General features: G+C 40.3%; 1 protein-coding gene across 36 annotated transcripts in view; it reads left to right on the forward strand.

Moving 5' to 3' along the window:
* NRXN1 (neurexin 1) overlaps positions 1-27,817 on the forward strand; it is a 722,710-nt gene that overhangs the window by 413,886 nt on the left and 281,007 nt on the right. For 4 of the 36 annotated variants that reach the window (XM_042789908.1, XM_042789909.1, XM_042789910.1 and 1 more), the window contains exon 1: positions 21,967-23,063. The exons of the other annotated variants lie outside the window; for them this stretch is intronic. In XM_042789908.1, the coding sequence (XP_042645842.1) occupies positions 22,829-23,063 (235 nt within the window). In that variant the 5' untranslated portion in view covers positions 21,967-22,828. Of the gene's footprint in view, positions 1-21,966; positions 23,064-27,817 lie in introns of those variants that run through there. 36 annotated transcript variants of the gene reach the window in all.

Consider the following 27,817-nt stretch of genomic DNA (forward strand, 5'->3'; position numbering starts at 1 on the left):
TGTCAAGGAATATTTTAGACTTCAAGAGCAAGTTAAGCTATCTGAGTAGGCAGAGTTTCAGATCCCTTCAGTGCACTTTGCATTAATCAGTTCTAATTCTCTAGTTTTCCCCTATCCTGAAGGCTCTCTGATGTATTCTAGTATGTCACAGGTTATGCTGTGTTTATTTGTTTGTACCTGTAGTCTTATTTGCTACTATCGTAAGCTTTCATAAGCTTTCAAACCTTCTGTCATTGCCTTGTTCCAAGTTACTACAGAAAGGTGATTCTGATGAAAAACAGAAAAAGGAGAGTATCAGATTATACGCTGAGATAAGCTATTTATTCACTAGTTCTTTCAACTTTAGGTGTTACAATTAAGGAATCCTTATTTTAAAAAAGACATTACTTAATATTAGAAAAAAATAATCATAAAAACAGGTTGGCAGTGAGTAGCACGGATCTGTATGGGAATGGAATCAATTCAGGTATTGTACAACAACATTTGACGCAAGATCGATGTATTTTTTCCAGGTTTTAAAATTATTCTCTTCTCTTATCGTTCATGAAAGCAAAGGAAATTCCACTATGGTTAATGTGAAAAATTGACATAAGATGACAAAAATACTTATGTTTTCTAAAGGGTTAGTGATATGATTCTTGGTAACTCAGCTTCCCGTAGTGTTTTAGTGCTTAATTGTGGGAGGATTTATCCACAGTATGTGTTGACTAGTGCTATTTTTATGCAGAAGAGTAATACAATTATCTTCTTGCTTGATCTTTTCTCTCTACTTTCTTAATAATTTTCTGATTTCATTTACAGAAGTAAAATCAAAAGCAGTAAGGGTGGGGGTTTTTTGTTTGTTTCATAGTTTTACAACCCACCTTATTTACCTAGTTTTTTATTCTGAACTTATGGTCACAGTGTAATATATGCAACATCATCATCAGGATATATCTAAACAAAGAGAGAAAAAGTAATGAAATTAGATACAAACATAAAAATAAGGAGGAGAGGAAAAGAGCAATGTCACATACACTGAAATGTTACACATACTGTGCAACAACCACAAAAAGTGCAGTATATTATATGCAAACCACTTTCAAAATAGTGGCTCTGTTTATATGAGTAAAGTAAACATGTTTTAAACCCATAGAACTTCCTTTACGGGCATGTTCTTAGTTCTTTAACTTTATTGGAATTTAAATGTATTATACAAGAACAAATCTTTTTATAGATACTGCAACAGATGGCCAAACACCATGCTTACCTACAATTATATCCAAAATTAGTGTGGATGGTTATATCATCAAAGACAATAAAGGAACAAATGTTCACAAGCAAATCTGAACCATCAGAGGCCTGACCTACCCTACAGAAATCCAGCAGACCAAGTAAAGTCCAGAATCTACACCTCCCAGTACTCCCAAATGCTGGAAAGTCCATTAGATGAAGAGAGGGGGTTAGAGTTCCTCCCAGCTGAAACAATTCATTAGTTTGTATAAATGAGTTTAAATCACATCAGCTAAAATAATGTAACACTTATTTTTTAAATCACAGCTTTTAAAACCCTTATTTCTAAAGCAGTGTTTTTAAAAGTTGAAAGTACAATGAAACCTAAAATCAGAAAATGCTAAGTGTTTTCATTTGGCTAGAAAAAATTGTTTCAGATAAACCACAACAACCATTTCTTTTGACTTCGGAAAAAAGCCAGCAAGTCAATTATTTGTTCAGTTCTATTTGCAGTGACAGAAAATAGCCCTAACTTCCATATGGTTGCAAAGGCAAACGCTGCTTCAAAGGTGGGAACTTCTGCTCAGAGATATTTTATGATAGTTTTTCTCACAGGTAGCCAGGGTACTCAGAGCTGGCCTGATTAGTAAAGTACTTACGTAGTCAAACCAGGACTACTTAAAGCCTAAACATCTGCCTTCGGAGAAAGTGTAAAAGAAGGTGACTATAGCAGCCCTCATCTTTTCTCAAGTAATTCCTCTCAAGGCTTTTACAGGTTGGTTAGCTGATAAAAGGATGCCATTGCTTTTCACCTCTCTGACGCAGACTGAATCAATTTGTGCAACTTGTGTTTCGGAATCTTGCAGTGTAGACAGATAATAGTATTCTTCAGTATATTTTCCTTTCAACACCAGTGATATGGCTTTCATTGTTGCTCTAAGACAAATCATGCTCAATCTTGAAACCCTAATTCACATAGGTAAAGATTAGACTTGACCCATTGTTTTGGCTTTTTAAGCACTTGCCTTTGTATTTATTGTCTGTCAAGTTTAATTTCCCTGAAGCGACTGGTTAAAATTTGTTTGTGTGTGTCTGAGTTGGAGGGAGTGAAAATAATGAGAAATACTTCCATATTACCTTGTAAAACAAATACATATATAAGAAATTATTAAATGTTAAATATTTTTTCTTTGTCTATATTCATTACAAATCCCTCAATGCTATGATTTGTTTGATATTTATTGTTCACAGTTGATATTTGGTAAAGTATTTTATAATATAAACTTACTGATTCCTTAATTCAAAACCTCCTTGAAATTCATAATGGTTTTGACAGGTTTGCAATTATTTGAAGATTTTAAAATACCATGAAAATTAATAGGATTGCTTTGAAAAATGCCATTAGAAAAAATAATATATGCCCTTTAAAGAGAGCTGTTGTTTATGATTTGGTCATGCTGTTTATATAATTTTAGCCTTCAGCATCACTGACTGAATTGCAGGTTGTCGAAACCAGGACACAGGTGAACCTCACTTTCACTTTTGCTTTTTTCTTTTTTTTTATATATGCTGCATTTACTTACAGTAGAAAACAGGTAATTAAGGAGAGGGGAGGGAAGATCTTTTTCTCTACTTCCTCTGCAGAGGAGTAGCCAACATGCTGGTACTAACGCTAGCCAATATGGAGCTCATGCTAGCTTACTTCTGTATGCATGTTTGCCAGTGTCATTATCATCAGTGCTAGTATCACTGGTTCTGTATGAGAATTCAGATAAGCGAGAGGATATACAAGACAGTAGGACTGTATGGCAAATGAGCAGATCTTCCTTGACAAACAGAAGCTCCTAATTTTTAAAAACATCACAAGAATGCATTTGTGAAAGTAGGCTAATGAATCAGGAACATAATTTTTGAATACAGATGTTCTTAAAGGATAAATCAGACCTACTAGGCTTCAAAGGACGACTCCAGCCTGAATCATCTCTACTCAACAGTTGTGCAAGCCACTGAAAGACGTCAAATGGGAATGCCCATCAACATTTCTTCCACCAAAACCCAGCTGAGAAATGCTGCAGAGTTTCTTTTCCCTCCCTCTTTACTTGCTGGCATGCTTCCATCAGGTCTCTTACAGACTCAAACTGCTAGCATTTGGAGGTGATGGAAAGCAGAAGTAGATAGTTATTTTCGTTCCCTCTGCAATCCTTCAGAATATATTACCAATACATTGTATTTCATGTGGCAGGAGAGGAGAGCACCACTATGCTAGTGGAGTGACACTGCTGAATTCAGTAACAGAAGCTTTACAGAACAAAACCCAACAGTTAGTTAGATTGTGACTACATTATCATTGGACTCCAACTCCTTAATAGTCTACAATGATTTATAGTCAGATTGTCCCATGATAATAAGATATTGAACGTGTTTATTAGAAAGTTTCTTAACACAGTTTGTAAGCTTCAATCACTTGACTTGTAGAGGGGCTTCATATTCAAGTGTAAATTTAAGGATACAATTCCCAAATAGTCTGCTATGATTTTTAATCCTGTCAAGCAACTTGGGCTGAGTTTTCATTTCCAAATGAAAGGTAGAAAGTTTTCCTGTTGTTTTGGCTAAGACTAGAGGATTCTTTTCTATTCTAGCTGCATTTCACCCCACTACATTTTCAGAGTTAATTTGAATATACAGTCAAAGAAAAATTTTTAACTTAGGGCATTGAACATAAATATAAGAACATTAAAAACAATGTGTGGATAACTGTAGGAATGCCTGTAATTCAGATTTCATCCACGTAGTAAACTCGAGTAGAGCATTCCCATCTCTAGATCAAATCATCTCTCTTTCTGGATGAGATCTCTCCTTCTGACCCCTTGGGGTGCACCACTCCTGCCTGTGCCTTGGTTTCTGTGGCCAGGGAAGTTAAGCCCATAGACCTGAATGGAACCACCAAGCCCTTTGAACCACTTCCCAACCTGTGTGTCCCTGTGTATGTTTCTGTACTTGAAGAAGCATTTGGCCCTCTAAATTCCAGATTAAAACTAAAACTAAAAAAAAAAAAAAAAAAAAAAGCGCAAAAAAAAACCCCACACCAAAAAAACACAACCACAATCAAAACAAACCAAAAAATTTAAAAACCCCCTTTCATTAATTAAGTTGCAGCAGTTAGGCCTGCAGACTGTATAGCAATTAAACAGAAAATCTTTAAAATATTAAAAAAAAAAAAAAAGGAGAAAGAGAAATGTGGAAACACTGTTGCTGAAAGATAGTCTGGTCATGCTGCTTCCAGTCTGTTGAAATATAGTTGAATTTCCATTGTTTTACAAATAGATAGGTATTTTGTCATGGCATAACTGTCTGCTTTTCAGTTCAGATGATATTGTATCAGTCTTCAAAGCCAGAAGAATGTTTCTCTTTGGGATATTATCTGCATGTGTTAGGATTAGATAAAACTAGATTATGGTGAGCATTTGGCTTAAATTTCTTCTGCATTTGTCTTTCTGCAGAAAGACAGTTTGCCTATTTTCAGTATAATGCAAAGATTTTGTTTCCTGCATTAACAGACATATTTTATACTTATTAATGCTTGTACTTTGTTAACCTACCAACCAGTGGCTCCTCACGTATAAACTGTGTCAAAATCAGTGTATGTATGCTGACTTGCATCAGTTGAGCATTTGTGTATGTATGTTTTAGTCTTAATTCCTAAAATTCTTATTCTAGCTGTGACTTGAGCTCCTTTTCTTAATCTTGTAATCTGGAAATAGTAACTTCCTATTACCCTTGTTTAATTTAGACTGCATTTCCAACTCACTGACAATAGGGATAATAATGTTTTCACTTTTACGATGAGTAAAGTTTATTAGTTGGGGTTTGTATGGCAAAAAGCAGCATATCAATAGGAAATCATTAAATATACTTAAAATTCAAGGAAATATTACATCACTGAAGAACATAAAGACGTAATTTAGGGGCCATATTTTACAAAAGTATGCATGTTATTCTCCATGGAGGATTATGGAATGATATCAATATATGGAATAATTGTGTGATTTATACTACTTCACATTGCTGTAAATGAATAAGTGAGAGGTTCCTAAATCAAAGTTTAGGAAACCTTAAAAAAGGGTGAAAGAAGAAAGAGATTGATGCAATTACAGGTTCTATCAGCAGTGTAAATCTGCTAGCAACCTTGCTACCTGTAAACCATTCTAAGGTGAAAAAAAAAAAAAAAAGTCAATCCTAGTGGACTGTTCTGAAAATACAATTTCATAGTGTTAATCATGGGATAGTAGGTCTGGATACTTATAGTATGTTATAGATGTTTCGGAAGGCTGCAATAAAGCATGTATTTAGTAAAGGAGACCTGACCCATCCTAAATATTCCATGATTATTTAGCTAAAGTATTTCTAAAAATGGCTACTTTTTTAATTTAGTAAATTACTCATGAGTATGAGATTACTTCAATATTTATCACCTTAATCAGGAAAGCATAGGAGCAGAAGCTTCCTTGGGGACTGCTGAGAGCCACCGAAATGTTGCAAAGGATATCTAAACCTAAATATAGAGCTTTTTATTTTTTGTGTCTCACACACACATGCAAGTAAGTGTACACACACACACCACTCACATTCCTTGTCCCTCTCATTTCATTTCCCCATGCTCTGTTTTATAGCTATGGTGATCTGACCAGCAGTCAATATTCACCATAAAGTTTAGATATAGTCTCAGGAAGGCAGAGAAACCTTTTCTGATAGGAGGGTAAGCAATGTAACCTAGTTGTACTGCTGTGGGGGGTTTTCTTGTTGTTTTCGTAGGGTTTGTTTGGTTTTGTGGTTTGTTATTTTGTTTGTTTGTTTTTTAATACGATCCACTGGAAAATGTATCTGGAGAGAAAAGCAACCCATAATCATGTTCTGTTGAAACAAGTTATGCTTGGCTTGCTGAAAACCAGAAGGAAAATAATGACATAAAAATTGTCCTTGTTCAGGAGCAGTAAGCAAAGATTATATATAATTGGACAGTTATGAATCAATGAAACTGTATACTTTTTCATGCATCTTGGCAAAAAGTCAAGCTTCCTGTGTATAAGAAATTAGGATCAGAACACTTCTGGAATAAAATAATTAATTTCTTTAACTTTGTGTGTTCTGGGATGGAGCAAGATAGCTTTGATCTTTCCACTTGAAATGTATTCCATTTAAGTCCTGAAGCTTTTCTGAAATATGATGGAAAAAGCTTTACTATCCTTTTCAAGAAGAGCAGCACTAAATTTAAACATCTATTTCATAAGTATATGAAGAGAATAAATAATTATGAATTACCAGATTTTGCTATCATGTATTCTGCTGTTGCTTGAGTCCATTGATAGAATTACAGTCTGGTAAGTCAAACGTTCCTAGCTTTTATTTTGTATTCTATTACGGATTTCTGTTTCTGGGTCCTCTTCTTCTTTTCATTCTCTGTTTCTACTTTCTGCACATCCCTTCAAGACCCCTTCAGTATTTCCTAGACCTTGTGATGGCATCCCACTGGATAGGTTTTTCACATTCCTCTAGTGATGCTGATTCTCGAATTTGATGGGTATTACATTGCAGCTGTGAATTTGATTAGATAATAATGAGGTTTATTTTTATCCAACTGTTCCCATTTTTTTCATCACAATTCTTGTATTATTTAGACGGTTTATATTTTCTAGGTGTATTATTCTGCTGAATAATGTGGAATGGAACCATAAACCAATATCAATTGGTTTTACATCTGTATTTAGAAAATTGCAGAAAAGTACTATGCAGCAGGAAGGTAATGCAAAAGGTGTCAGGAAAGATTCACGTGCTTGAGAAGTATATTTGGAGATAATTTTTTTGAATGAAAATGAAGCTATCGGCTGTGGAAGAATAAGCTGCAAAAGGTTTATTTCTAAGTTACAATATGGATCAAAGGAAACTGTTTCTTTGAAAAACAGTGGACGGGGAATTACTGATAAGAGAGTGTCTTGCTGAAAAGAAATTCAGTAGTCATGATGATCTCTAATGAATTTAATAAATGAGGGACAAATCTTGAGATACTTTACATACTAGCAAAAAGGCAAAGTCTTCTCCAAGGGGGGATGTAAGCAGCAGGAACTTGCTCTGGAGATACTCTCTCAGTCTTCATATCAGTGCAGTTTACCAGGGAGAGAAAGAAGAAATTATGGATATTAGGAGACTTGTCAAGGGTGTAACAGGTGGAGATTTACAGAGACATAACTTTAGGAAGGGACACGGAATTTCTACTCCTTCATATCCTCAGTAACAATAGATCATAACCCTAAACCTCTCCTTTGTTGAGACCACAGTCTTCTCCTTCATAGCTATTGCAAGACAATTTTACTCAATCTTTAATTTGAAATTTTAAAGTAAGTTCTTTTAGTCATGTTTTAGTTCACTTTTGAAAGTTTCATGCACAGTTGTCCGAATCTGCTCACTGGGTGCTGCTTCATTTAATACATGTAAGTGGCTGCATGTAAGTTCAAATAGGACACCATGGTATCCAACTACCTGAACCACTCAGGGCTAAGCTACAGGAAAAAAAAAAAAGTATTTAAAGCACAATGTCAAGAATATTGTTCAATGAAATATTGTAATTCAGTAGAGAATTAAAATTATTTTAATCTGGAAGTTTTCCTAAATAGCATGATGAAAGATTAAATCCCATGAGAATGGACTATTTAATGAACACTGAGTTCACTGAGTCCAGGAGCATGACAGTGTGTGAATCTCATGTGTGCTACAGGTCACAGGAAACAATATGGTCTCAGCCTTAGAAAATGAGGTCTAATATGACAATTTTTGTGAGTGGTAAAAGCTGGCAAATGTACACACACATATATACATACATATGTATGTCAGCTAAAAGTTTGTATCTCACAGGATAGTCTTCTAAAACCAAAAGTGGATGATGCAACTTCCTTTCTTTTCTACTCATCTAGAATCTCTGTGCTTCATGCATTTTCTTCTTTCTTGAATTCATTTGGAGTTGGTTTTGTTTGTGATCTAGAAGAAGAATTTAAGGTGAAGTGATATTTGCTTTCCTATTCATTCGTTTACTATTGGCCTAGATAAGGATTGTTATTCTCATTTTTGTTTTCCAAGAAATGGTTCAAACAGGCAAGTAGGCCTGTCATCTCTAGTAGCATCACATATGGGGCAAAAGAGGGGGTTGATAAGAAGTCTACTCCTACTTATTTCTGCACCAACTCTGGGCAAGGGGAGATGTAGAGGAGAATACTTTCATTTCTGCAGTTTAACAATTTCCAGCACAAATGATTGCATGCAGGAGTCCTATTCATAGAAATATGAAGATGAAGGGGACTGCAGGACATCATCCCAGTACCAAAAAGATAATCAATTATATTTGAGTAGTTCTAGAAAGACTTGTGTCTACGCTGTTCTGAAATAATTCTAACAGTGGAAACTCCACTGTCTTCTAGGTGATCTTTTATAGTGCTTCCCTATCCTTACTGTTGAGAAGGTTTTCATGATATCTACCCTGAATCTTAATTGCTACAATTTAGCACATTTCTTTTTGTCCTATCCATCATTGTTATTGAGAACAGGTTATTTCCTTATTCTTTTGAAACAGCCTTTCATGTATTTGAAGGCTATTATCATGTTCCATCTCAGTTGTCTCCTCTCTAGCCTAATTCTTTCAAGCTTTATTGTGGCTTGTGTTCTCTAGACTCTGGTCATGTTGCTCTCCTCACATTTCTTTCAATTGGATCATGTCTTCCTGGAGTGTAATGTCCAAATTTGTACCTAATATACCTGCTGAGGCTTTATTAATGCTGAGCTGAAGGGAAGAATTACTTCACATTTTTGCAGGCTATGCTTGTGTTTGTACATTCCAATGTGTTGTGAGCAGATGCCGACTCATGGTGTCACCCTGAACCACGTTCAAGTGTGGAGGCTCACACTAAAACTAGGCAACTAAAGAGAAAAAAAAATACCAATCACTTTACCCTCCCAAATATCAATTAGATAAATATAATGACGGTTTATTGAGGATTGATCAACTGAAAACATATGGAAAAAAGTCCTCATCTTGAAGAAAAATACATTTGCTATTTACCACAAGATATCAGTGATCAGCATTTACTAATTTCAGAGTGCTTGATTCATCCTATTCACCAACCACTGTAAATTTGTTATTCTTTCTTATCAGGAGAGAAATCACACATTGCAGATTAATGTCCAGGTTTGTGTTAATGCTCTGGGTTTTCTCAGTCCTTGTGTTTATAGTCACTGAGGCCAGAAAATTTCCTATTGAGGTTTATGTATCTACGGCTAAACATTGATGAAGTATCTGCTGATCTCATCACTGTGACCAAAAACGTCAGTGGTACTGCAGTTTGTCCTTTTCATATGAAGAGATTAAATTAGACATTCTAAATAAATTAACAAAAACTTAACTCTTGTTTACCACCTGGGTCTGTATTGAGTAGTGACTCAGGAATTCCCTGCTGCTTGTCATATTTACAACCAACATATTCCTGAACTGTAGCAGTACTGTAAAGGGAGAAGTAAACTTCTTCAAACACGTAATTAGAATTTTCTTTCTGGAAAACTAATCTTGTGCATCTGCTTATTTCTGAGCTTCTTTAGTGGAAGAAAGCCTTTACTGTATTGCTTACACATTATAAATTTCCTTTGATGAAAAAAATGAAAGAAGTGTGAACTAACAATGCTACATTTTATAGACAAAAAAAAAGTTTTAATATACTGAGTTGTATAATTGAAGCTCATCTTGACTAGAGAAGTTACTTTAGAAGTTTTTAAGGTTGTAAGTGACTTCCCCCTGTGCAATTCAATAGCTTATTACCAGTTAAATATAATTATATTATACTGTATATAGATCCAGTGTTCTGGAGGAATTCCACAAGAAGCAAATGAACTTGTGTGATATACTGTGTATCTATTGGATATAAAGGCATAAACATTCCTCTAAATCTCTTTTTGCATTAATGATAAATTGATCATTAGTGTGAAGTAGGTGAGAATTAAAAATTACTTCTAGTAATTTAGAGCTCATATGGATTTCGCTGGAATGTTTTAACACTAAGGTAGCGTCCAGATCTTTGGCTTGTGTAAATTCCATTCAGGTCAACGGGATGTTGGCTGAAACCATCCAACAGCCTGTCCTTCAACTCTCACTTTATGGCTTTCAAGCACAGCCCACATATTGGAGCTCAAATGTATGCCCTTGTGTACCTTGCAATTCATAAACCTTTTGTGTGATTGCAATTCTGGTATAGAAATTCACTCTCTACCAAAGGAGGGTTGCTCATTGTCCCATACAATGCAAGTACAAATGCTGCTTCCTGCTACAACAGGAAGATAAGAAACAGGGATCCTGGGCCCAAGTTTTGTGTTAGATGATGTGACTGAGGACAGACACATCCCCCTTTTATGCAATAAAATGTAGAGCGTGTGCCCTGTTACGTACCCAATGCACAGACTCTATCTCTGTTAGGTGCTTGACACAGAGGGTTTATCTCCTACCATGTGACCTGACGCAGGTGGTGTGCCCCCATCTCACACTGAGCTTTATCAGTAATATTGTAAATTTAAATCTGGCAACAGTGATTAATACTTAGGGTAGAACAATTATATTTTCATTAAAGCTAGCTTACAGGAGCAAAGTAAATGGAAACTGAGGTTGTTGGTACCAAGTATTGAAAGTTTATATCATAATATTTAACCTTCCTTCAGTAGTTTTGTGTTCCTTAAATAGGAATTGAGTAAAAACAAAGTGAAGGCTTTCAGGACATTACTCAGAGTAGGAATTTTATTGAGTAAAGTGCCCTGATTTGAGCTATAGGAATTAACTAATTTTAGGCAGTTCTGAGAAGAAAGTATTTGAAAGAAGATTTGTTCAATCCCAACTGAAAAACAGTGGCAAAGAAAAGGCATTTAAATTTTTTAAACCAAGACCACAAAAAATTATGAAAGGGAACATAATTTTTAAAATGAAATAATTTTTTTAAATGTGATTCATTAATTTTCATAATATGTTTCCTTTATTTTTCACTACAAATAGTTTGAGACCTTCTTATGTTACCAAACAAAAGTTTCACTGCAAGTTTCTTCTCAGCTCCACTGCTTTCACTGCTTTATAAAGCACTTTGAAATCTGCATGAGAAGGACTACACTAGTACTAAGCTTTCTTTTAAACAAAGCAGCCACAAATCAGTAGCATACACAGTACCAACTCCACTAAGAAAACAGCAGTGGATATGGAAAAAACATGATAATTCATGTTATGTGATTGTCTTCCTCCAGTGCATGGCATAATTCTGATTAAAACTGCTGGCCGTACTTTGTGTGCATCAAAGGAAAAACAGCTCCAGGAACTGTTAAATGTGGAAGAGCTATTATAGACTAGTGGTTCAATATGGTGGTTTTTGAAAACTTTGTGATGAAAACCCTAAGCTTTTCTGGGCAGTAATGTTGAACTTTGTTACCAAAGATGGCCAGCAGTGCACTCATATTTTCTATGGAAAATTATGATAGTTTTAGCATGTGTGACAATTCAAAGAGCAAGTTTCAGACCATTATTCTTTTTAGGGCCCTATTCTTCTCATTTTACTTGATAAAAACAAAATTAGATCCAAGGGTGTTAAATGAAAACCGCCAGTTTTCTGAGCCTCTAAAAATATGTATCCATAGTATATTTTTTTCTCTGAGTACATCTTCTATTATGCACTGAAATAAATAGGTAAAATTAGGGAAGTTTTGATAGAGCCATAGAGTTGCAGCTGAGAAGTCTTGTGTTTTCTTTCCTGTTACAACCTGTTTTTAAAAGATAAGTTGGTTGTGAATCTTTATTTTAATTATATAGCAGGTGCCTTGTCTTAGCTAGGCAAATTTTTAATGCAATTCATTAAAAACCAAACCACAGGTATGAATGAAAAAATTTTCTGTTTCCAGTCTCTTGATAGCTGCAGCTATTATTTGCATATATGCTAAGAACAAGCTTGGTCCAATGAAGTATTTTTTTACTGCAACAATGCTTTCCCGTACAAATTGTCCCATTAAGGAAAGTTGATCAGATATTTATAGGATTCCCATTTATCTATGTATGAAAACTAAGGAAGTCCCACACATCTATAATTCTTAAAAACATTGGCATTTATCATGAAGCGATCTCATAGCATTTTAAACATGGGATTGACTCTAACGCTGCCCCGAATGTTCTTGTTAGAGCTTTAGGATACAAACTTGTAGGTGTAGAAGACTTAATCCTGCAGTGCACTGTTTAATAAGGCTTGAAGATGAAAGCCTCTGAAACCTTTCAGCATTGGTGTGAAGGATATAATTCTACCAAGCCTTACTCATGCAAATAATCTTTATCCTTGTGACTGATAACATTGACCTAGCTTGTCAATTAGCTATTAAGTGACTAATGGTTTGTAGTGATTTGCCTGAGGTTACGCTTGAAAAGCCTCACAGAGGCAGATGCAGAACTTCCATCTTTTTCATACTACCAAAGAGAAGTGTAAGATAATGTTTTAGATGAGGGCATGGTACATCACCTGATAGCCTAGCCATGTATCGTCACAGAAATAGTTAATTTTACAGTGTCACTGGATGAGAGACATGCACTATGACAGTAAAATGTAGATAGTTGTCTTTATTTGAGGGCTTCAACAAAAGTCAGTGTATTTTCTGTATTGGAATCCCCTATATTTGTCCTTAGGAAAAGAAGAGAATGCATATTTCACCAGATAGTCTCCCTAGTTAAGTTAATTATCTTTGGCTTCTGTAGTAGCTTAATTTTTCTTGCCCTATCAATAGGCCTGCTCAAAGAAGTACAACATAAAGGGTTTTATCTGTGTTATTGAATGGCTAGGAAGTGATGTGTTTGGGACTCTACTGGAGCTTCTCTAGTGACTATTTATTTAAATTGGGGAAAAAAATCAGTATTACTTGAAAAAATAAACCTAGAACTTTCATTTAACATTACAAAAGAGGGCACTGCTTAATCCCTGAAGTAGGAAATTGCTTTTCTTCATGATCCATTGCTTTCATACTGTTTCTGGCTGCTGGTGCTGAAGGAAAGAAAAACTATGTTCTCACTCTGTTTTCACTGTATCTATTTTCTTATTCTCTACAAAAACTTGGCTGCTAGTTTGTTGTTGAAGTAAATAAAGGGAGGGGAGATCTTGGCTATGAAAATATTTTTTTGTCTCAAATGGGCATTTGCAAATATGGAAGCAAAGCAAAACTATGTGGGAAACTGAAAAAAGGAAATTAAGGATTTGAAATAGTATATCAAAGCTGAAGTACGTGATATTGCTATTCTTTGAGATGCTGTTATGGGTTTATACCTAAATTCAGCAGCATGTTCCCAGAATGTGAATGTTGCTAGGGAGTGGGTCTTTTTGTGTTCTGATCTTGTACATAAATACAGAGAGAAAGAAAATAACAATTAAAAGCAAAAGGCATAGCTGGCTGAAAATGATGGTATCTTGTTTCACCTTGCTTAAAACTCATTCTTTTTAGTTAAATCACCTATTGTTTTATAGCTTGTAATAGGCATTACAAAAATATAGCGTGTTACAGGTCAGGGCTGGAAAACACTAATGGACTGTAACTAAGGAAGGATTATTTAACTTCAGAAGTTACAATATTTAGTTAATGATTCTGTGACATTGTCAGGACAGGTCACAGAATGCATTTTAAAGTAATTATAAGTTAGCAGCAGTGGTTTATATTTTATCCCTAGCAATAGCAGTAGAAGTTGTATTTTGCTCTTCTATCAGTGGTGACTTCTGTTTCTTTTTTTTTAATCTGATTGCCTGTTTGTTGTTGTTTTTTTTTTGTTGTTGTTGTTGTTGTTGTTGTTTTTTTTTTTTTTTTAATCCATTTAGTCTTGCAAATCATAATCAGAGGTTATGGTAGCAAAATAGCAACCTGAAAATAATTGTGATAGCAAGTTTTTTATACTAGTATGTAACAAAAGAGATACATGTAGGTTTTGAGTTTTCACTTGTGCTAGCTATATGAGGAAAATAGCAAGACCACACCATATGCCCAATAAAAGCTTCATTAGAAAGGCATTAGTAGATTAATCCAACTTACTCTGTGGTTTATTTTATTTAGAATGTAATAAGGTAAGTTCATTAGTTTGCAGACTTTATGTTTTCTACTGTACCTCAAAGCAACCAGTAACTATTCCACAGAGACTCCGCAGATCTCACTAACACCTGTCAAGATAAACACATGGCTCTCTAGGGGAATCACCTTGGCAACATAACTGAGGAAATCTTGAAAAAAGTAAGTCTTTCACACACAAAAGAGTGTTACACAGTATAAACTCGATTAATGATTTTTCACATGCCTCTGAGGTCATATATCTCTTTAAAGTGGAAAAAAAGTCAAATCAATCTCTGAAGAACAAATATTTTGGAATGTACAATACTGCATTTGAAATGTATTTTAAAGAACTTGAAGGATGTAGAATAATTATGCAATTTGAATTGAGCCTTAGAAAGGCTGTCTGAGACCAGCAACTGAGCCTCCATCCCCCTAGGGCTAATATATTAGATTACAAGGATTATTGTAGTGGCAGTATTTGTGCCACTACATTTAAGATTATGTCAGCATTTCCATTTTAAACCTGTATGTTCAGAGGTTCATAAATCAGCTATAGAAAATTTGCTTGGTGCTACAAACAAATATGGTTTCTGCACAGCGGTGACACTTTTTCTGGGGAGGAAAAAAAAAAAAAAAAAAAAAAAGAAAGAAGCTTAAACCTAAACAAATATTTGGACATTTTAAAGTTATGAATGCCAAAAGTTAGTGCTGTCTTCTTACGAGTCTGCTTTTCAAATTCATTTGTTTCTGTGGCTGACCTGTAACGCTACTACTGTCTGGAGTCTAAAGCAATGTATTGAACTTGAAGAGTGGACAGAGTGCCTTACCCATTTCTTTGCCAATATCGTTACAGGACTAATGTGTTCAGGGAAGGCACGAGGTGGAACTCCACTGTACATCCTCTTCTCCACCAAGGCCAGGAAAGGGCTGGGGGTGGGGTGAGCGATCATGAATGATGATGAGTGCTATCTTAGAAAACCAGTCAGGAAAACCTTCTTAAAAATGCACTCCTGACTATGACTAACTTCAGGCACTCCAGAAACATAATTTAGGGCTCTCTCCTGGCTACCAGTGGGCTTCCCACTGAAAAAAAAAAAAAGACAATCAACTTTGCCTTGCAAGGTCAATTTTAGGGCTGTTGCACTTTGAGTCTAGTGTGACTTTGGCCTTGACGTGGCATTTAATATCTCAGGCATTACAATAACAAGATCTGCAAACAACCCCATACACAGACTTTTCCTATTTCTGGATGCTTTTATAAACAAATAGGCTTTGCATATACTTCATATGCTTGTACTGGATACAAAGGAGCACAACACTGGGTTCTGTTACTGGCATCTGTCACCATTCTCATCAAACTTCTTGATGACTAATTTGCAACCTATTTTTGTGGTTCTTTTTTTTTTCTTTTTTTCTTTTTTTTTTTTTTTTTTTGTCCCTAGCTGAAGTATTTCCTGGGAGTTCAAATTAGTAGCACTGAAGCTGTAGTCAGGGATCTCTTTTCTGCGGCAATGCAGTGCCAATTCCTGCAGCAGCACTGGTAGAAATCAGAGAGACTTTTGCAGGTTCTGCAGCAGTCTAATTGCCCATAGAATTAACTGCTCATGCAGTAGTCCAGAGAGAACATGAATACAGCCTGCCCTGCTTGATACAGGACTACAAATCTCTTAAATACCTCCATGTATATACATGTGGATTTGGCCCTAATTCCTGTGGCTTTATATTGGAATGAAAGGGGGAACCCACCCAAAGTGTTAGCACCCTTTGTGCAAAGTCAGACCAAAAGAAAAAAAAAAAAAAAAAACAAAAACCAAACCAACATGAAAACATGAAATTAAGTGACATTGCAGCACTGGTAGCCAGCAAAAGACAAACCCCAGTGGAGTATGAGCCATCCTCCTCAAGGCAGGTCAAACCAGGGCTAACACAAGTAATGGCAGATGGACTTGGCAAAGTGCCCTGATGATTGATGGACCAGCCAGGGCCATTTCAGACCAAGAGGGAGCTTCCATTCAGAGCCAAAATTCCCCATTGGAAAATGTTCTCCTGCCAGCCCCCTCTATTCTAAATTGAAGGGACCTGGCTTATGTGCGTGGTTTCAATAAAATGAAACAAAATAAAAATCAGCTTGCTTTTGACAGCAAGGAATATAGAGAAAGAGATTATTTCTGTCTTTATACACATAAAGTAAAGAAACATTTATTATGAAGGTTTAAGCCTATTTGAATGGACAATTTATGGACAGACTTATTAACTGTACTGGGATTTATTTTGAGCTATACATATAGAGAGAATAGCTGTACTTACAGAGAAAGCAGCCAAAGTGTTTCCATTGTAAACTCACTTTTTTTTCTACATGATCACTAGAAACTTGAATTTCTGTATATTTTATGACTGCTCAAATACTCCATCCATCTCTCCTAGAATTGTATTTTTTACCTTCCAAGTCTCTGAGTAGTTCACATGATAAAGTTTATTGGCTTCCTTTCTAAATTAAAGATTTTCTGCCCTAAATTACATAGCATTAAGACACAAACTGACCAGTTATACATGGATGACAGGCCTTGGTTCAGTATCTTGAATTAACTGGCATTTGAAAGAAACATTTCTGCTCTTTAAAAGAGGACGTTTAACCTCCAATGTTATCAGACATTGAAATATCTGAAAATTAGACATTTTTAGTATTGTTACTCATTCTTATACTCATCTTTTTTACTCATCTCATTTTTAGAGATCCTGTGTATAGGTTCTTAAATTCGTCAGAGTTTATAGTGGTAAGTGGAAACATTTGCTTGAATGTTTTCTTCTCTAAGCCACTGTCTGTAGGATGGATAAACATAAATTCTGGCCTCCTTAATTGCAATCACAAAACATCCACAGGTCTTCAAATGAAGTGAGATTCCACACCCAGTAGTGGAGAAAAGCTGTAATAGAAAAACGTAGGAGGTGTGGTAGTGTTCATTGAATAGTGTTGCCTGTAATACAGATACATATTTGTCGAGGTTTTTTCCAATCTGAGTTTGGTGAACAGCACTTGAACTTCAGGAGCTTAAGGGTGGATGTTGCAACGCTAAGAGCAGGATTTCATCTCTGGAGAACAGAGGTGGCCAGAGAGAAGTCTAGTTGCATAAGGCAGCACTTAACCTAAAGGAGCCCTGACTTTATCTGACAGCTTCTGCTAGCCTAAGGCATGGTCTGCACTTAAGTTCTGCTGGTGTCGCCAAAGTTCTTCATCTTAACTGATATAGCTGTATTGACAAGAATTAGGGTGTAGAGAAATATGGTCTTATCAGAAAGAAGTATCTGATTTTGTCTGAGGAAGTGATGTAAATTATACTCATGGAAGTACTTTTTTTTTTGTTTGTATAAATCTTCTTTATAAGCATTTGGTGTTTATAGGATAATGGCATTAGAAGCAGCCAGGGATAGATGTTACAGTTAAGGATATTCTTGCTCATAAACTTAGGAATCTACTGGTATTAACAGAGTTCACTTGGTGGAAATAACTTGATTAAAAGTCACATTTACTACCAATGTGACCTGTACGGGGCAAGTGTTAAATGGGGTTAAAAACCCATAAATTAACTTCACTGAGCTAAGTTTCTGAAATACTAAAAACTGCCTTGTGAACAGTATAGTTTATTTTCACACTTTATTTGCTATGCCTGCAATGGGACATTTATTTGTTTACACAAACTCTTTTTTATTGCCTTCTTTTGTACTACTTCTTTCTTTTCACGAACCTTCACAGACTGATAACACAATGTTGACTGTGTTGAGAGTATGTGATTCTGTGCCCTTGGGGATTAAAACCAGATTATTTCAACTTCAGCTAGTCCTCCGCTAACAAAGATTCATACTCTTATGTTAGCGGGGTGTAAAACCCCAAGTATTTGAAATAAGAAATGCTGCTTACTATCCGTTTTCATAATGTTTATTTGCAGAAGCTTTTACTTTTCATTGAAAAGCTTAACTCTGAGTGCTAAGACACCAAATTAAGGGGTTTTTTAGATAGAATCATAGAATGATTTAGGTTGGAAAAGACCTTAAGGATCAGCGTCCAACCATTAAGCTAACACTGCCAAGTCCACCACTAAACCATGTCCCGAAGCACCACATCTACACATCTTTTAAATACCTCCAGCAATGGTGACTCTACCACTTCCCTGGCAGCCTGTTCCAGTGCTTGACAACCCTTTTGGTGGAGAAATTTTTCCTAATATCCAATCTAAACCTCCCCTGGTGCAACTTGAGGCCATTTCCTCTTGTCCTATCGCTTGTTACTTGGAGGAAGAGACTGACACCCATCTCACTACAAGCTCCTTTAAAATAAAACTTGAAAAGACTAGAAGTATCTGACTACCAAGATTTGTTTCAAATTGGAAAAAACTCTGCTATTATCACAAAAAAACTGAGCAAGAGAGGATTTCCCTCTTTTATCTTCCTGTCCCCATCCGCCATTCACTTGCTTTCACACTTCCTTTTTCACCTTCCTGTTACTCTTTCCATTTTCAATCTTTTTATGATATTTTCCACAAATTACTTCTCCCCATTTCTGACCCATGCACTTCATTAGATGACCTTTCTCCTCCCAGAAACTTGGATAGTCCCGCTCATGTTTGTCTCTGTGGTTCAGAGTGCAGAGCCAGGAAAATGTCAAATGTTATTAAAATCAGAGCTAGTGCATACAAGGTGCTGAGCACATTGACAGATCCAGAAAGGGATGCCTACTTCGGAGGCATCAGTCACCCCATTCACGTTTTAACTGGGTACTTAAAGAAGAGTTAGACGCCCAAATAGCTTTGTGGAGATTGGCCTTTGTGTTCTCAAGTCTTGGTTTGGATAGGCAGCAGCAAAATAATCCATTAATTTAACAGCCCTTAAGTAGTGTTTAACATCATCATGTAACACCTAAAAATGACCCATTATCATCCGTCTGATGAAAAAACTTCTCTAAGTAGTCTCCAAACACAGATTTAAACTAGAAACTTTAGTGGCAGTTATGTGTGTGCACTGCATAAATAGTACACATTTAATAATGCTGAACACTTAAACATCCTTTTTATCTTCAGTAAGATATTAAATGAAGTACTGTTGAAGTACCTAAACATTTTATTCATTTGTCCTTGGTATTTAAGCACTTTAGGCCTCCCTGACACAGTAGATGGCAGATGGAGTAAGAATTTAGATTAAGGTGCTCAAGCTACAAACATATCCAACAGCACAGAGTAGAATACTTAGGCAAAGTCCTACTGAAGCCACACCGAAGCGTATCTTTCACCAAAGTTGAATAAACTGTGCTCAGGCTGGAAGGGATCTGCAGAAAGCCTCTGTTGCAAGGTTACACCTAACGGAACCCCGCAACAGGGAGCAGGCGAGCTCTCCTGGGTGAGGACGCGGAACCTCTCGCTAAAAGGAAGCAGAACACAGCTCTTGATGGGGTCCTTAGATCAGCCGAGCCGAAGTTAGGCTAGACAGGACTTGCCAGCTGAAATGGTATCTGAACAACTGCGTTGCCAACTGTATGGTTACACGGTTGGCAATACCGGCTTCCTATTTCAGAGAAGTGATAACGATTTTAAGTTACTCGTCTGTAGGATGTCTAGAATCATTAAGAACAGTCGGTTAACTACTGCATGTTTCTAAAACGGCAGCAATGTGTGAACAGTTTACTGAAAAACTGGTTCCAGTGACTGACTGAAGTATTTTGCTTCCTGAGTCAGATTGATAGAAAACCTAATGGTATGTATGGATACAATTTCTAACACATATTACTTGCATAAACAGGAAATATACATCAAGGGCTTCAATTTTAGGAGAGCTGGTAAATCCAGGCTGATGTTTCTTTAAGATTTCGTTCATTTTGCGTTCATTCCTTAACTCTGAAACTGAGAGAATGTATTGTATTGTTTTGTTTGGGTTTGTTTTGTTTGTTTGTGTTTTTTTTTGGGTTTTTTTTTTTTTTTTAATTATTATTTTGGTTTGGTTTGTTTTTTTTTTTCCGAGGTGACAGGGCATGGCAGCCGCAAGCTGACAGTTTGGAAAATTGGGGTTTCTTACCACTTTTACACTAAGGCTTCTTGAGACGGATTGGGAAACTCACCGACTTCCTCCTGCGGTGCCTTTCCCCGTGGCACGCCGGGGGGGGGGCCGGGGGGGGGGCGGGCAGCGCTGCCCCGGGGCCGGTTTGGCGGAGCGCGGCTCCTGCCCGGGCGTGCGTGCGCTCCCACGAAGCGCGGAAAGGGCTTGAGCGCTAAGCCTGGGGTTTTTTTGTTTTCCCCCAGTGCTTTCATCGCTGCCTTAAGATCTTTTCACGATTTACCTCGGTGTCTTTGCAAAAACTTTGAGTACGCGGCGAGGCTGCGGCGCGGCGGGGGGGGGAGGGGTAAAACGCACCGTCCCCGGGGTAGGGCAGCAGCCGCCGGTTCCCACCCCACCCCCCCCACCCCCCCCAGCTCCGGGGATTTCGGGGTCCTTTCGCCCGGTGCAGTCCCCGGCCCAACCCCACGGCGAAGGGTGTTTCGCCCCGCCGGGGGAGGCGATCCGCCCTGGGGTAGCTGAGACAGGGCGAAACGCCTTTTTCTTCCGTGAGCCCACGCAGCTGAGTAAGGGTTGCGACTTCCCCTCGCATCCGTGTGAATTAGAAAGCGCCTCGGCAAACTGCAGTGGTTTGCGTTTAAATTAACGCGAAATGTATAAAAAAGCATTCTCAACACCCACCGCTCGCCCTCTCCCTTTCACGCATCCGCACCCCGCACCCATGATCTCATTGCTGCCGAAAGCTCGGCACAAGATCCCCGGCAAGGCGGGGGGAGCGGGGGCGGGGGGGGGGGGGGAGCGGGGAGCCGAGCCGGGAGGGAGCGAGCGGCTCCCGCACCCTGCTGTGCCCAGGTGCGGGGCTGCGGGGGGGGGCGAAAGGCTTTCCCTCCGAATGCAGACCGCAGCTTTTCAACGCGGCATCTCCCACCCCCCCCCCCAACACCCCGGCTGTGTGGGGGGGTGTGTGTGTGGTGGGGTAGAGCAGCCCTTCCCGGCGAATTTGGGGCGGGTGCCGCGACGACGCCCCACACCCGGGTGTTTGGGGGGGGGGGGGGGGGGGGGTGATGCGGGAGCTGCCGGCACCGCCCTGCAGCTGGAGGGGAGGGGTTGGGGGGGTGGGGGTGGGCGGTGGGCGCTCAGCCCAGAAACGGCTTTTTCAGCCCAGTTTCCGGCCGCGGCTGCAGTGGGCAGCCGAGGTGAGGTAGTTTAGTGCCGGAAGAAAAAAAAAAAAAAAAAAAAAAAAAAAAAAAAGGTAACTCTTTGTTAGGCGCCGTGTGTGTAATTACCGGATAATCAAAAGCGATGCGCGAATAGGTAGAGGAAAACATCTGATGGGCGAAGTTTAGGCCAATTAAAAGACCCGAAATCGTCCCTTTTTAAGATGAAAGTGGGTTTTCAAGACACTGGTACATCTGAACTATCAGAGGAGGGGAAATGCTCCCGCCGTGCCGCGGACTCCGCGGCGCGGAGGGGTGGCGGGTGGGGAAGAGCGGCGTGTGCGTGTCCTCCGCGCCGCCCGAGCCATGTTCTGGCGGTGCGCGCCTCCCGAAAGGCAGAGGAGAGGCAGCGCGGCTGGGTGGGAGCTGAACTCAGCCTCCCTCTTTAACATAGGCTCGTCCTCTGCATTGCATCCAGGCTTCAGCGATTTGCTGTTTGGAGACTGCAGATTTGCATAGCCCTGCTCTTCGCAAGCATGGTTATTTTTTTTTTTTTTTCCGCCCCCCCCCCCCCCCCCCCCCCTCCTTCTTTCATAAGGGTGCACTGTTCTCCCTGAAAACATCCTCGGGTATTACTGTCAATAGTCAGACCACTGAGATTGCCGGAGCAGCCTGATTATTGTCTGGCGGCGTGTGTGTGTGTGTGGTGTGTGTGTGTGTGTGCCGCGAGTGTGTGTGTGCGCGCCGGGAGAGAGATCGCTCGGTGAGGGCTCACCAGTTTGGAGATGAATGGAGGGAAGAGCAGCAGTTTGATTTTTCTCTGCTTTCCCAGCGCTGGCTGATGGAGTGGCATCCCCTTTTTTCTTTCTTAGCAGAAATGTGGCATGATTGGCTACACTGTGGATTACTGAGGATGGGGGAATGCTTGGCACTCTCGTAGCCCTTGCAACTGTGGAGTATTGTTAATGAGCACCAGCCCCGGGAAAGCTGAAACTAGCGATTGTTTGAGCGCGGGGCTTTTCCCCTCTTCCACCTCTTTGCGAAGGCTCTGAACTGCCTGGATTCTCCGCCTCTGACTATGTCTCGGATTGTTTTGGGTAGAAGAAGACCTGGAGAAAAGGATCCTCATAAGCTTTCCCAAAGGGAAGGGATGGCTCGCCTGGTGCGGTGAGCTGCAGCCAGCGCCGTGTGCGGGTGTGCGAGCGCGCCTCTGCCCAAACTTTGCCTCCCCGGCCGTGGCTGCCGCTCCTCCCGAGGACGACGCGGGCCGGCTCGCCGTGCACCGGAGGATGGGGGTGCTCCTCAGGGGCAGCCCGGAGCCGGGACCCGCCAGCAGCGGCAGCGCCGGGGGCCGCTTGGCCCTGCTCTGGATAGTCCCGCTCACTCTCAGCGGCCTCCTTGGGGTGGCGTGGGGCGCCTCCAGTTTGGGCGCTCACCACATTCACCATTTCCATGGCAGCAGCAAACATCATTCAGTGCCTATCGCGATCTACAGGTCACCGGCTTCCTTGCGAGGCGGACACGGTGGGTTCGGACGCCGCTCGGTACCCTTGCGCGCTCGGGTGCGCCCCGCACCGCCGCCCGCCCCGCGGAGGTCAGGCGTGGGCTGCCGGGCCCCCGCCGCGCCCGGTGGGAGGTGGGAGACGGGCTGCGGGGCCGTCCCGGCGCTCCCGGCGCGGGGAGCGAGGAGCCGCCGCCGGGGCGGGGCGGCGGGGGGGGGGGGGACGGGGGACTCGGCGGGTCCCCAGCCCGGCGGGGGCGGGCGGAGGATGCTGCCGGGACAGCCCGGGGCTACCGGGCATCCCCCGGGACCGGCGGCGTCCCCGTGCTGCGCGCCCCGCGGGGTCAGGGGGCGGCGGGGTTGGGGGGGGGGGGGGAAAGCGGGAGGGGGGGCTCTTCCGCGCCCCGCCGCTCCCCGCCCCGCCGCAGACGGAGCCGGCGGGAGAGCCCAGCCCGGAGGCGCCTCCGGAGCCGCGGCCCCCGGGGTGGGAGCGCCCCGACAGTGCCTTCCCCCCCCGCCTTCCTCCCTGCCCCTGCCTGGGGTCACACACCCCGGAGCAAACGGCCCCGGTGGAGGGGGGGTCTGCGGTCCTGCGCCGCGGCGAGAGGCAGGGCAGGGCGCCCAGGGACCCCGGCGAGGGGCGGGGGGAGCCTGTGCGTTGCTGGAATTGCTGGTGATGATCACGCTCCTGCCAATTCATTACCTTGGTCGAAAAGTCGATGAACTAAAGCAAAGGTCAGCTAATTATGCAAGGGGATGGGGGAAGAAGTACGCGGTTAGACGCCGAGAAGGGGAAGTAGTGCCCGCTGTAGCGGTCAGTAAAGGGACGGAGATAAAAATGTTTTCAGGTGCAAACACGTTTTGCTTAGAGAATTACAGTGCTCCGGTACTTAGTTTCTGAAGTGCCAGGAAGCTCCTTCGGTGCCCTTTAAACAGCCCTGTTACAGTTTTTCCTCTTCCTTTTTGCATGCATACTTACACCAACCTGTACCTACATACATGCAAAACAGATATTCATACGTTCAGCGTTACCAAAAGCTGTAAAAGAAAGCGAAACACCAGACTGTATTTTAAGATGTAAAGCCTCCCTTTGTCTCCGAGGGAGGAAAAAAAGATAAAGAAAAACCCTTGTTGGCTTCTGATTAGATTATACAGCTTCATTCTTCTTCATTTTCTCATCTTGCCTTGCTTCATTTGCACGATCATGCGATGTCATTTACAAGCTTTGCAAAGTGAAAAACAGATCTTGTACTTAGCCTTTGCATCTCTGTGCAAGATGACCTAGTTGCAGGCACGAGGTAGTTAGGATTTATTGGATTTTTTTCAGTGTTTAACAATGCTAGGGTTAGTGGATACGATAGTATTGTTTACCTGAAAATTCTCACCGTGTGCTAGAATACCCTTTAATACTGAAGTGCTAGAAAAGGCAAAGTGCACAGAAATGGCTTTTCATAAGCATTTTGTTAATATTAAAAAAAAAAAAAAAGTTTGATGCTTGGTCTAATTAAAAAAAAAAAAAAAGAGAGAGAGACTGAGAAATTCAGGCCACCACACTCCTCTGTAGTGCACCGAGGCAGTGCAAGATTGAGAATGCTGCATGTTCTGTACTGTATGCGCTCAAAGGGGAAAATTAAAGATGTATGTGCGTGCACATACATGTCTATACTTGTTAGTCTTTCAATTTCTGTCCATATGGGAATATCATTTAGGGGCTTGCTATTAATTTGAGGGAAGGCTAAAAGAATGAGGGTAAAAGAAATGTGATTGTAGAAGTACCAGCTACAATTCCTTAGAATGCATTTTAAAGGCACACCTTTGGCCAATTTTTAAAAACATTACTTTGGGCCCAATCAAAGGGTGATGGTGTAAAAAGGCAGCTTTCTCAGGAGAAACAAATCTTGTTAAAGAAAATGAAAGATGAAGTGGTGGAGCTGCTACTTAAGGACTTCATGAGGAAGCCCAGGAGCCTCTCCAGAAGTTAAGTAGCTGATTTTTACAGAATGAACGATGTTACATGTCATAAGAAGACATTTCAGAATGTTTATTAGATAACTCTAAACATTGTCATTTTTCTGTGATAATCAGAAATTCTACTGACAGTATGTTAAAACATCTAATTTGTCTCATTATTAATTCTTCAGAGAGGTGTTCCCATTTGCTTCCGTGAGCCTGACAGAAGCATTTCTCTTTCTGGGTGAGCAGGGTTGGACACAGCTTCTGTGGAGCCCATCACTGCGTTTCTAAGCATCAGTCAGAGGGAGCTGGGTGCGGGGTGGGGGTGGGGGGTGCTTATTCTGTACCCCAGCATCGGTGTGCCTTTCTTCAGTGTCCACAGCCCCCGCTGGCTTAGCCAGGTGAGAGTGAGAATTCGATTCTCGGGCTTGTATCCTTCAGCATTAGCTCCATTCAGGTTTGCAGTTACTCTGTTCTAGTCTAACAGGATTGCACATAAATGTTGCAGTCTTCATGGTGACCTCATACCTGCTTTTTTGTTACTTTGTCAGCTTTTCCTAGTGTCATACCTGTTACAATTCAAAAAGAGCTTTTAGTGTAGGTGAATTAGTCCATCTCCGATGAAAGCATTGCTCTCTAATATTGTGAATCAGAAGTGTCAAAGGAAGGAGAAATGATCACTTTGCCCAGGCATTCAATAAATGTCACCACAGCCGTCCGCCATCCACACCCTCCTCCTCTACCCCTGGCACCTACGAGCCCTGCCACCCCCATCCTCCCAGCAAATGCTGTAATTTTAATTTGTTCAGTTTTCCTTGAGCCAACCCAATTCCATCTAATAGTATAAGCAAAGCCAAAAAGCCCAACATAGTTGGATTTTTTTCACTTCTTTTGAAAAACCAAACCACAGTCTTGCTGCTAACACTCGTCATGTAATTTTGCTGGGATTTTGCTTAGTCGTATGATCTCATGTGGTTTTAGTGGACAGTATTGTGCCTCACAGAGACATAAACAGAATTCCAACCAAGTAATTAGCTCGCCCTATTAAACAAAAAATAGTTCAGCACACAGGTTTTTAATATACTAAAAGTAAATATTAAGCATCTTTCAAGCTTGACCAAATGATTTTTCAACTGCACTTCCTGACTCTCATTAAACTTGGAAAGGTGAAAGATGGCTGAAAGACTCAAAAGTTTAACCACAGGAAGGAGTAAGAACATAATTTCCCGGATCATGACATCAGCAATGTAAAGAGAAATACAGAAAAGTAAGGGAGAGACTAATGTTCACAATTAAGTCCTAGGCTGCTCCACACTTACCAGTGAATGGTCTCTGCAGCACATGGGTTATTTGATGATTTATGTTCATATCTTCTTGATCCTTTTCAGAATAAGGCTATTGTTTTTGTTATAGCCGTATCTACCATGCAATCTTGTTTTGGGGTAGATAGAGTAGCTCATACCGCAGTGCCTCTAGATTACAAAATCATGGACCATCCAGGGCAAAGCCCACATCAAAAAAAAAAAAGAGATTGCAACTTTCTCAGTAACTTTAAATGAAGAGAGACAATTTCTTTAAGAATCCAGGAACACAGTGGATCATGTGTGAAGTGAAAATTGCACGCTGAATAAGTAAAAAGTTAAAAGGTGTAGCCATACGGATGGCTGTCATCATCCTCATTCATTCCTTCCTTCCTGCAAACACCTCTGGTCTCTACTGGGCTGGGCCTTTTATGGCCTCCCAGTTCCTCATTCAGTTACCAAACGACAAGTGCGGTGTATCCATTTCCTCTGGCTATTTCATCTTTCTGTACTCTCAGGATGTTGTTTGGGCTGTTTTCTGATAAATCTAAGTTGATTGTGGGTTTTTTAAATCTGCCAGAGTAGGAGCCAGGAGGTGACTAATGAAATCTACATGTTGGTGTGTGCACGTGCTTGGAAAGAAAAGGCAAAAATGGGGAGGGAATTGGACTGATATGCTCACAGGCAGAGCAGAAAGAGCTGAGCAGTATCTGTAGGGGTGGTACGTTTAAGGGCCTGGGTTATCATGGTGCTAAAAGGGATTTGACTCAATGAGACTTAAGAGCAAGATACAGGCCAACGGTTTAGGAGGAGCAGAGGCAGTCTGAAGTAGAGGGAATAGGGTACTGGGGGCAGTTATTAAGAAAGTAGTAGTTTGGGGTGGAGAAGTGCTGGGGACCTTTGTGGTGGAACAATACAGGGATTTAAGAGGTTGAGAAGAGGGGAGCAACAAAGTGCTTTGACAGCCAAGTTCATGAGCAGGAAGAAGAGCTTGTGGAAGATGAGCACTTTGAGAAAGAAAAGTTGGCAAGTTTTGAAGGTAAGAGCTGAGGATGAGCACGTTCCCTCCTCCAGTCTTTTCTATCCGGAGCGTGACGGGGCAGCAGGGACATGTGTACTGATCCCCCACTTCTGAACTAGGCCAGCTTCTTCCAATCTCTGCTTCACCATCGTTGCTGAAGTTCATGAATACTGGATTCATCCACATTATGTCCATCTAGAGAGACTTTTCTGTAGCAGAATCACCGGCACACTGTTACTGGTGTACCAGGTTGCAGGCTGGATCAGGCAGCCCTTGTTCAGTGAAGATGCCTGTAGAACTCCACAGAAGCTTTCGCTAAGGAAGAATAGCAGCACCAGAGTTGCAACACTGCAGTGAAATCTTTTATACCACCATCCTGGAAAATATGACCGAAACAACTTTGAAAGATATGCATATGATGTATAGATAGCGTTTTATCTTTGTAAGAATACTACAAGGAAAGACTTATTAGTGTAGGTAAAAATAATTTTATGGCCTTTTA

Source organism: Tyto alba, unplaced genomic scaffold (genome assembly GCF_018691265.1).
Source record: "Tyto alba isolate M040663 unplaced genomic scaffold, T.alba_DEE_v4.0 Super-Scaffold_16, whole genome shotgun sequence".
Classification (NCBI taxonomy): Eukaryota; Metazoa; Chordata; class Aves; order Strigiformes; family Tytonidae; genus Tyto; species Tyto alba.